The sequence below is a fragment of the Bombus vancouverensis genome, unplaced genomic scaffold (assembly GCF_051014615.1).
Source record: "Bombus vancouverensis nearcticus unplaced genomic scaffold, iyBomVanc1_principal scaffold0067, whole genome shotgun sequence".
In the NCBI taxonomy this organism is placed as follows: Eukaryota; Metazoa; Arthropoda; class Insecta; order Hymenoptera; family Apidae; genus Bombus; species Bombus vancouverensis.
The window spans coordinates 85624-97185 of NW_027468958.1; the positions used below are offsets into that span (position 1 = coordinate 85624).

The window sequence follows — 11562 nt, forward strand, 5'->3', positions numbered from 1 at the left end:
TTGAAATCTCATTAGCTCGATCACGTCGGGGTCACTTACACCTCACATATTCCAAATAAAATCTGCATAATTCTGAAGGAAACACAACTACATTTGGGTTATCTTGTTTTCACAGAAACCTGAGAATTGCTCAGAACATTTTAATAAAATATTCAACTACTTTAAAACGCAAAAAATAGTTTATTGTATGGAATATATAGAGTGGTTCACGCAATTGTTTCGGCATAATTGGAAAATTCGAAATGTGTAGCTTTAAAAATATTGCAGAGGAAAAATCGGATTCGTCGAGGACAACCTTCGTTCAGAAAGTAAGGGAAATTGGCATTGCTGCTAATTGGTCAATTTGTATATCGGTGGTTAGAAAAGGATGCTAGCCGCTCTCGAGAGAAAGTCTCTAGTGGGAGACGTCGTTCGTTAAAAAATAGGCGTTCCGACCGTTCGCGGAGAGACGCGATCGCGAGATAGCACGTCAACGAGAGTTGTAAGTTCTCGTTACGATTAAATAATCGACGCCACGAACTGATCGATCCTCTTATTTCGATTATGATAATAAGGGTAATTCAATGAAATTCCACAGAATTAACACAAATAAATTAATGTTTATTTCAACAACTTATTAACTAGAAAGATATAAAAGGAACAAAAAAAATGTAACTGCGTTTTGGTTGATAAGTAATGCGCGACATACCACATGTGTTGACGGTTCGACTTCTCGAAAAGTTCTGAACGCCTTTCGATTTTTTTCATTTTTTCTGGAAGGCGACCCCCACTACGTTCGGATCACGCCACATTCTTTTACTGCGAGGTAAAATACGGGCCACGAGTCGACGTTTCTGGAAGTCGCCCTGCTTAATGAACCACGCGCTTGCCACTACAATGTTTGTTTGCCGGGCAGACGCGACGATCCGTCTGCGACATTATAGTGGCGCGATCGATAGTTAAGAATATGACCTATGGTAAGCCGCATGGCGTAACATTCTCCCCCCGTTGAGAGGGTACCGATCAAACTAGGGAGGTGTGGTTGAAGTTCCCATCTTATTTCGTCTCGGTGGCTAGTTGTTCGGGTTTCTCGAGATCGGGTTGAATTGGCAGTGGGACAAGCCTTTTGACGCCCCGATCCAAAATGCTCTTTGCCGTCTGAACTGTAGCTGTCCGGATGACACCATCGGCGCCTGGATGAACCTTGATAACTCGGCCCAGAGGCCAATGCATGGAGGGAACGTTGTCCTCTCTGAGGATGACGATTGTGCCCTTTTGGATGCTGTGTCCACCCTTGCTCCATTTATTGCGGTTGGTTAGCTCGTTCAAATACTCCTTATGCCAGCGGTTCCAAAAATGTTGTTTAAGCTGTTGGATATGCTGCCATTTGGAGAGTCGGTTCGATGGAATGTCTCTGAAATCTCGATCACGTAAGCACATTAATGAATCGCCAATGAGGAAATGTCCGGGAGTGAGGGCTAGGAGATCATTTGGATCGGTGGAGATAGGAGTTAGCGGGCGGGAATTGAGGACTGCTTCTATTTCTATGATAAGAGTATTACGGTGTTAAGCTCATATGTTTCTGTTTCTCCACTCGCGCTGCGCCATAATATCCTTTGATATTTCCGATCCTCTGGTCGTACGAGGAATTGCCGATACATTTTCTCGATGTCGCCAGTGAGTACGTACTGATGAGCGCGGAATCTAATTAATATACAAAATAAATTGTGAATTGATTCGAGAATATAGGATTTCCCCATTTTCATGATTATCGTGATTTTTGTATAAATATATTTTTTAAGATACTAATAATTAGGTAGTCATAAATTAGTATTATCAATTATTTTGCATTTATAATTCCGCCTCTAGTATAAGTGTTAATTGAAAACTAACTTTATGTTTCAAAAAGTACTAGCAAAGTCGTTGAGTAACAAGCCACTGATGCTAACACAAATAGCATTGTCGTAATTAAATATTTCTAATTATTCATTTTTCATTTTGAACCTGTAGAAACAATTTATTATATATACTATTAGCTAAGTAATTGCATATTTAATTAAGTCGAAATATAAAACTTAGTTATTTTAATAATTTAAAAAATAAAAAACTGACAAACATTTCAATTTAATTTATGGTTGGAACAAAAGACAGTTATTTTTCATTAATTGAAATATTGCAATGCAGAGTACTTTCCAAAATACGCCGAGAGTATTCCTGATGATGAAACGAGCGTTGCTTCATCGAACGCAGCTAAAGAAAAAAACATCTATGTAGTTGGTGGTACGATGCCTGAAATAGAGGGCGATAAATTGTACAATACCTGTACTATTTGGGGTCCCGATGGAACTTTGATAGCAACGCACCGAAAGGTAAGTAATATATTCCTTTATGGCTTTGAATTTGAAAATATTGGGGTGAAGAAAGTGACTCTATCTAGGAATAATTTAGGAATATACATATGTACATACGTATACTATAACCAATTCTATAATTTACGGTTTATAAAATACGTTATGATACGGGAAACGCCCATTTTTGTTGTAATGTGTTTGTTGTTGTATAAATTTTTCACATACTTAAAATATTATTATACTTATTTTTTCTCCTTTTTAAACATTATTAAATGATAAGATTCTTTAATAAAAGAAAGTGATAAAAACGCTGTCAGTTATTAAATAAAAAATAATTAAAGTTTAGGAGTTGGTAACTTTGATATTAAATTACAAAAGTTGCAGCAATAGAATTAGCGACCACATTTTTATGTTATTAGGTACATCTATTCGACATCGACATTCCTAATAAGATTACTTTTCGAGAGAGTGATTCACTCAGTCCTGGTAACTCCCTAACGACGTTCGATGTGAAGGGCTGCAAAATAGGTATTGGCATTTGCTATGATATTAGATTCGAGGAAATGGCACGCATTTATCGGAACAAAGGTACAGTAACTTAATCGATCAATACTTAACTAGCAAAAAATTAAATATCTTTTTTAAATATATTCTATATAAAATTAATATAATCTGTAACTCTGTATAAAAAGAAGCTTAATTTAAAAAACCAGTATATTTGCTGAAAATGAAACAAATAAAAGAATTAAAAGCACAATAAGAGGACTGTCCTCGCATATTCAGAAATGATGGAATGTGAACCGTGCAACTACGAAGTTAATTGGTATTCGGTGGCTTCATATTTCCTGCTTCTCTGGGTTAGGTTGCCAAATGCTGATATATCCAGCGGCATTCAATATGACCACTGGACCACTGCACTGGTCATTACTTCAGCGTTCCAGAACGAATGATAATCAATTATACGTTGCTTGCATATCACCGGCTCGTGTTCCTTCAGCAAGTTACGTCGCATGGGGACATACACAGTTGACCAATCCCTGGGGAAAGATTCTTTACGACTTGGAAACTCAAGAGAATATGGCAGTCACCGATATCAAAAAAAAAAAAAACTGGCGAACCGTGTGTTGCCACAACGAGACACGCGATGCCATTTGTCGCTTTAAATTGTGCCGCAACTCGTTTTTGAGATCTTTGCCAGGGGCGCGTTAAAATATGCTGAAAATATATTTCTGACTTTTCTGGGGTTTAACTGAAATATGACAAATAACGTTGTAAAACATATGTACTTATGACTTACAGAGTAATTGAGTGTACAAAATATATAGTATAAAATAGCCAGCGATTTAGGGCTTTAAAAGATCAAAAGAAAAGAAAAGAAAAGAAGAAAGATAATATGTTGTGGCAATCTAAGTCGATCTAAGAAAATAGATAAAGGGAGGGAGGGGCAAAGCTAGTTAATCTGGAAAGAATCCAAGCGTCAATTTCAAGCATTTACAGAGAATCAAGCGGGCTGGTTAAAGTCGTGAGTTGAGCAATTATCCCGCGTTAGGTTCAATCAGGTTAGTCCCTCGCGAAATTGATCCAACCATCGCGAAAACGAGTGTATTCTGATTTCCGTCGCAGATACTTCTGGCTAGTGCAGTACCTACACGGTGGTTGTTGAAATAGTCGCTTCTCATCTATTTTCCGCAGCGCGGACATCATCCTTTGATCCCTTACGACTAACGAAGTTTTCGAAGATGTACGGCAGTTTGAGATTCTACTTGAAAATGATCATGATTGCGGTCTGTGTGCCGTCTGCTCTTCTTTTTGTCCTTCCGTTAAAGACTGGTAAGTTGATACTGATTAATTATGCGATCGAAACCCTATATAATGGCTACAAAAATGCCGCTAATATAATATTCCTTCTTTCTTGTATCTGTCTGCCTCTCAGGTCGTTTTACTAATTACAATAAGTAATTTCGACTTCTTTGCGCTCTCTTTTAACGCATTCGAGACCGAAAGAAATTCATATCAGTAGGCAAGGGTATAATATACATATTTTATATATAACTTATGTAGTAATGTATATATCATGTTAATTTCATATTTTTTTCAATATAGAATTATTATATATGTCGGGTTTACATTAGAATTAGGGTTAGGGGCGTGAAACGAATCTTCGTTTGGGTTACACGTTGTCGTTATGCAATAGAGAAGACATTGACTAGTGCAAATACGATTATTATGGAACCGGACAAGTAACCGCGGTAGTTAGGTACTCGAGAAACTAATGACAATGATCCTAGGTTCAATAACGAATCCGCGGTCGACGGGATGATAGATGAACGTACTCGCAAAATCTAAGTCGGACGCGTAATATTCACTGATCGTAAAGAGTTACTCCTTTCATCAATGAGATCGCGAGCGAGAATGTCTTTCCCGTCCCGATGATGCCAAGGAGGAAAACTATAATGGGGTGTGTCTAAGGACACGAGATCATCGGATTCGTCGAGAAAAGCCTTCGTTCAGAAAGTAAGGGAAATTGGCGTTGCTGCTAATTGGTCAATCTCCATATCGGTGGTTAGAAAAAGATGCTAGCCGCCCTCGAGGGAAAGTTGCTAATGGGAGACGCCGCTCGTTGAAAAATATGTCTCCCCTATCTTCCCGTAGTTGGGACAAAGACTGTTTGTCTGTTTGAAGGACTTTAGTTAACTAAACCTTAAGATTTATAACGGGCCCTCGGGCTAGCCGAACATGTACTGCGGAGACGCATCGACATCTGGCAATCATCTTACTCGAAGAATAGGGTCTGCGTGTGGCGAGCCACGGGACAGAAACCGTTGGAATGTTTACTGGCGCGTGTCGCCACGAATATTTCTTTTAAGGAGAGCTATAGAATTACTCCATACCTTTGTTAGACAAAGCGTTCATCCCGTGACCGCGGCTATGTTCGGCGACTGACTGTCGCCTCGAGCCCAAGCTCATTATCACAACTCTCGAACAATTACAATCGGATTGAGTAACTACAATTGTTCAATTACAGCTATAGTAGACTCTAGGTTACAATGTTGCGGGATTATCCAAAATTCCAAAGGCTCCGGTGTTCTTTCATCTCCGACATATGTGTTATTTAAATGTGTGGACTAAACGCCTTAATTCCGTTGGAGATTCCTTGGTTATCCTTGGATAATCAATTATTGCCATGCAGTGATTGAAAGCTGTGTATCGTGGACATTCGAAACTCTCCTTGAGAACGGCTATAGCCTGACTGTAGTTTACATTACTAAGGGGTAACGCGTTTAAACACTCGGCTGCTTCTCTTTGCAGGGCGGACTGCAGGTAATGGAATTTCTGTATGTCCGTGAGACTAGGATTTTTATCGATTGTGGAATAAAGGTATCATAAAACGTGTTCCATTTTTCTAGGCTTCCGTCAAAAGTAGGGAGCCGAAGATCTGGTAATTTAATGGCTATTGGATTTAAACTTGCGGATGATGCACAGGTTGGAAGGTTTATAGATGTCGACGGCGAAGCTGCTTGCGCGTTCCTCAGAAGATTTTGTAGCTTTGTGTCTACCGCGACGTACTGATCCCTTATTTCGAAGCCGCGCGCTTGTTCCTCCTCGTCTAATACTTCTAACTCGAGTTGGATCGCTTCGAATTGATTCGCAACTTCGGTCAGTTGTTTCTCGTAGTTCGTTAATAAGGAGTTTTGCTGACTCCCGGATTGCTCGTACTCGTCCAGTCGGTTCGATAAGTATGTGAATCGGCCGCTACAATAGCCTCGTCTCCGACGCAGGGAGATGAGTTGGTCTTCGCTCGTCATCGTTGCCGAGGATAGGAGATGGTCGAAATAAGGAACGAGCTTACCTTATTGTCGTGCGGCGTGAGGTCGCGTGTATGTTTGGTGAGGAACGCCTTGTTCCTTCCCGACGGCCACTCGTTCGGTTGTATTCTTAAGTTGTGAAATTCGTTGCGTTGATGACTGTCCAGCTGCGGCGGAAGGCTGCGTGGTTGCGTTCCCTTGCCAATGGGATGTGCTTCTTCGAAGGTGACGCGCCTGATGTCACTGGTTTCGCTGTAGTGGTTGCTCCCGCTCCCGCTGCTGGTTTTGATAAAGTCACGTGGCACTGTGTGGTCACTGGTAAGTGCACTCTTCACTGGCACGTAATCCGGCTCGAAGGACCAAATGTTACGACCGCTCGCGGAGAGACGTGATCGCGAGATAGCACGTCAACGAGAGTTGTAAATTCTCGCTACGATCATGTTAATCGACGCCGCGAAATAGTCGTTCCCCTGTTTCGTTTTGGATAACAGAGGTGGTTTAATGAATGTAACACTGTATTAACAGGTTAACATAGAACAATATATTTTACAATAATCTGATGAAGATGTTACAGAAATTTGACTCGACTTTGATCTCTAGATAAATTTGTTTGCTATTGGTCTGATATGTTCGGTGTGTCACGTTTGACTCGTCAGAAGGAACTGCCCGCCCTTCGATTATTTTCGTCTTTTCTGGAAGGCGACCCCCACTACGTTCGGATCACGCCACATTCTTTTACGCGAAGTAAAATAACGGCCACGAGTCGACGTTTCTGGAGGTCGCCCTGCTTAATGAACCATGCGCTTGCCACTACAATGTTTGTTTGCCGGGCAGCCGCGACGATCCGTCTGCGACGTTGTAGGACCGCGAGCGACGGTTAGAAAATACAGCCCGTGGTAAGCCTCGTGGCGTAACAGTAGTCTATATAAAAAAAAATCTTACTAATAAAATTATTATACGATTTCCTGCGTGCACGACGCTCGAGGAATAAACGAAAGTGTAATTTTCATTTTCAAGGTTCGCGTCACGAAACATACGCATTTACGGATACATCTCACCACACAGTATCGTATTGTGATTGCAGACACGTGTTTGATCGGTAAAAACGGGACACGCGGTCGGTGAACGCTTGCACGTCAAGTACAGGACGTGAATTTTTGCGTTTCGTCCTCCAGGCCGCGTGAGAAGTAACACTAGACAGGCCTCTGATATATCGCACGGGATACGGGACACTGCGTTTGTTCCAGACGCACACAGATAGGCCACGCATGGACGAATGAGAACTTATATTCCGGCACAAGGATAATCTTGATTGAGGATAGCGTCACCAGATTATAGAAATTAATGGTAATCATCGTTCGACCGCGAATCCCGCGAATTCCCAGCTACCAGGAAAATGCTTGTTTTTCTTTTCTTTATCAATACCTAAGTAAGTTTGAAAAGTTACATGTACAACAGCAACAATGTAAATATGGATGCTGTTGACATTTAGGAGGGAAAATGTCGATGACTATGAGAGTCCTCTTTCCATCATATGTATAGTTCGGATTAAAGGATATTTGTATCTCAATGTTTATTTGCACTTTTAGAAGTTTCTCTTTGTGTATTTTGTTTGACTTCCGGATTTTCAAAGATAACAGTATCTTAAGGATACAAACTTTAAACATATATATTTTTCACACCTTGTTCGACCTTCGGGTTGAGTAAAGTACGGATTATGTACAAAGGTATTTAAAGCGTTATAAATCACAGATTTACCCAACGTGGCATAAAACGAAAACTCTACTCACCAATGTCCTTGATACGAAGTCTTGACGAGTTTCACAGTGAAGAGGAACTGTATAGCGCACACGAGGAGACAGCAGAGGTTTAGGGAGAGGGCGAGTGCGCACAGCGCTAACGTCACCTCGTAGAAAATCGTATACTCTTCCGGGCTGATCAGGCTACTCGGCGTCACTGTTAACGGTGAGATTTTCAGCAAGAAGATCAACGAGAGTAGCGCCAGTAACAACGACACTAGACACAATAAACCCAAACTGGTCAACGTCTCTTTCGCGCCAACCTCGTGGTCCTTGTGATTCCTTGACAGGGACGACGACCAGGAAGCGTTCAAGGGGTACGCCGTGGAACTGGGACCGGTTAACTGTCCCCCGGTAGTCGTACCCTGAAGAGCAGGTGCAGGCGAAGGTGTCGCCTGACTGGGTAATCTGGACAGTCTCGAGATATCAAAGCCTCCATTCGCTTTAGGTCTGTTGTCCTGGTGCAGCGGCGCCGGGGATATCACCGCCAATGTAGTCGACAGATTATTATTATTGTTATTGTTATTCCCACCGGCAACAGGACTGACGCTGTTCACAGAATGCTTCGACGTGGACAACGTGGACAGATTAAGAGCGTGCGAGTGATTCAATCGTTGAGAAAGATTGTTCACGCTCAACTGAGAATGATTCAAAGGGTGTCTGTGAGTGGAAGATGGCGTGGTGGCAGCCTGATGCACGTTGGCTCTTTGATGGACCACCGAGTCGTAAACGTCGACTCCCCGTCCTTGGCTCCCCCCTGTCGTTCCACGAACGTTGCTGTTTTGGTTGTAATGATGGTGTTGCTGTTGATCCTGTTGGTGACCAGAATGATGATGGTGGTGGTGGCCGCCGTGCAACGAGCCCGAGCTCGCCTGGTAGTCATTGTGCTGGTGCCTGGAGCCCGCTGACGACGGTTGCCCCGTCAGGATATGCTTCAGCATTACTCGACGCTGGAATGCCTGAGGAAGACTGCGCTTCTTCCTGCTCCTCTACATGGCGCTACGCGGGACTCGCTTCTGAGCACGTCTTTCTCGTTGGAGGTTTCTTCTTTCTTTTCTTTCTCAGTAGAATTTTTACACAATTCTTTCTCCCTTTTATCATTAAATTACCTTTAATTCTTAACGACCTTTAATCTTTGTCTCTTCTTTCCTATATATATATTTTTGTTTACTTTTCTCCGTAGCGAATTTTGTCTTTCTGACGCGGGATTAGGTTCCTGGACTTAGGGAGTTGCTACACGCCAGCTCCACCATGGCGACGGCATTCACTAGGCAGCCTACATAGCCACCTTTCAGCTCACGCTTCGGGACACTTTTTTCGCTGAGATTCTCCGCGATGAGGCATGAAAGCAGAGACCACCGTCTGCGGAGGCATGATTATTCTATTGTTCCTTTTAACGAGTAATCGTTTTACTCGAGTCCTCTTACTAAACCGTAAGTACAAAAGACTATTATACTTAGATAGGTACTTGGTCTCAAGAACCAACTTATTTTGGTCTTTCGATTAAGTTCTTAATTAAATGCTCAATTAGATATTCATAAATATATCTTCATAATATTTCCCTCATCTATTTCTTTGACATTCTAGCAACCTCGTTAAGACGTCCGCCACTTCAACTTCTATCTACAAGTGGCAAAAACTGAAGCTGACCTTCTTCATGGAGAAACATGCCGGAAATGGCATCCGCACGTGTGAATAATTATACTCAGTGTCCAGGTAGTTCTTTCGATCATCCGATAGAAGTCATTTCTGTTTTTCAGAGTTCGTTCACGCCTCCAGAATGTAAAAATATCCAAGGAAGTACCATTAGGAAGCAATGAAATTCAGAGCTTCTGTGGTTATTCCTTTTTCTGATTGTTTCTTTTCTTTGCTCAAAATGGATGATTTCTATATCAAATTGTTTATCCGTATTTTTTTTTAATATTCCTTGAGATTTTCAATCAACTCGATTTCGAATTTTTTAGCACCCGATCTTCTGGTTGACGTCGTTAAGAAAGAGGAACGAGTGCACAGGAAGCATGGTCGGCGTGAGCATGATTAGATCCGGTCTGCCCGATGACCTTGCCAGTGATAATAGCGGTTCGTTAAGGTGGTTGCAGTCTTGGTTTGCTTCTGTTTCGATTTCCAGCGAACTCGTCAGCCGGCATGGCTTCCGAGATGCTCCCCCTGAAACAAGTCGAAGGGAAATAATTAATGGACTCTCTGTTCGATTGTACGTGGATGACAAGCTGACCGTAAAAAGAAATATACAAATACGATTAGAAAATATAATCCGAACCCCTTTCGGTTTGATCTGAAGGTTTCTTTTTCTAGATGGAACCAAAGATTCTTATCTGGTTTATGGTGAGCTAAGGAACTCTTTGAAAACAGCATTTATAACTTTCGAAGAAGAGACAGGTACTGAGTATTTCTTGCGCGAACAATTGAATAATTAATTCGTTCTCTAAATATCCTTATTTGTTGTTCCTAAAATACATAATGATTGGAAGCTTCTTACGGGAAGCGCAATCAGCCGCTGATATCATTGAAGTCGGAACGCCATTAAAACCATATTACGATTCGCATGCGACATGCTCCATTCGTGAAAACACAAAAGCAATAAACAAGTACAAATCAACGAAATAAATCCTCCGAGAACGAGACGTTACAGGAATTATACCATTGCGAGGATACAAAAGACTTGCTCATGAGCTACTTCCTTCAAGTAGTCGAGCGGTGTATTTTCCGGTCGTTAACTTCCATATAATGGGATATTAAAGAGTACGGACACAACGCTGCTATTTTTCAACTGTTCATTATCAAATTACGCAGCGGGAATCGTTGCAACGACAAAACTGTAACGACTCGTACCTGCGTATCTCCCATTTAGCTGCGGTAAAAGCTGACTTATCTGCGTTTTTTTTTCACTTCCTTACGGAAACCAGGAAAAGTGATTCACAATACAGTTTCTAACTGTACTTCTCGCGATTCTTTCTTAGAAACAAGCAATTGCTTCTTTTCAATTTCCTAAACCTATAATAAAACAGTCCATTCCTTGAATAGAAATTAACTTTAAAACTTTAGGCGCATACATTGTACGTATCGTGTGTATGTATTTTGATTTGAAAAGAAACGCGGCAAACGCCTTTGAAAAGACGTTAGGTTTTCAACACCTTAACTAACTTAATTCCAGCGAGTCGTAAATCTGCTGCATCTCCAACATCTGAATATCCATCTTTTACAATGACTTGTTCTCCAATTTATTAAAATTACATCTCTCCCGTTGCACCGACCTTCTTTAAAGGTTCCCGCGGCAGGTTGAACCCGCATCACGTATCTTCCCTCTTCCTTCCACCTCCTGTTCCCTTTCTCTTTCTATCGGACGGGAAGAGCGGGAACGCTTAAAACGCGCGAATCACGCGAGCGCCTCACGATTTGCGAAACATCACGTGAAAATCACCGATCCGATCTCCGTGCGCGCGGTGCACCGTGGGGGTAACGATTAAATCGACAGGATATACTTTATTGGCTATTCCGTTATTACAGGCTGTAGCTGACGGGGAAATAGTCATTATGGATCGATGAACTCCATTGTAACAACGCACCTTCGAATTGCATCGGAAACGCTTCTGTATTGCGTCCACCGTA

At 41.7% G+C, this 11562-nt stretch overlaps 2 protein-coding genes across 2 annotated transcripts; one reads left to right on the plus strand and one right to left on the minus strand.

The window, feature by feature from the left end:
• The first annotated feature begins 571 nt into the window (after positions 1 to 571).
• Positions 572 to 7416, plus strand: LOC143304958 (omega-amidase NIT2-like). Its single transcript, XM_076627502.1, has 4 exons — positions 572 to 2348; positions 2750 to 2918; positions 3193 to 3449; positions 7384 to 7416. The coding sequence occupies exons 1-4, from the start codon at positions 2265 to 2267 to the stop codon at positions 7414 to 7416; spliced, it is 543 nt and encodes a 180-aa protein (XP_076483617.1). The 5' UTR covers positions 572 to 2264.
• Positions 7417 to 7837: 421 nt separating this feature from the next.
• LOC117162916 (uncharacterized) lies at positions 7838 to 9799 on the minus strand. Its single transcript, XM_033344901.2, has one exon. It carries the CDS (start codon positions 8874 to 8876, stop codon positions 7923 to 7925), a length of 954 nt encoding a protein of 317 aa, XP_033200792.2. The 5' UTR covers positions 8877 to 9799; the 3' UTR covers positions 7838 to 7922.
• Between the last annotated feature and the right edge of the window lie 1763 nt (positions 9800 to 11562).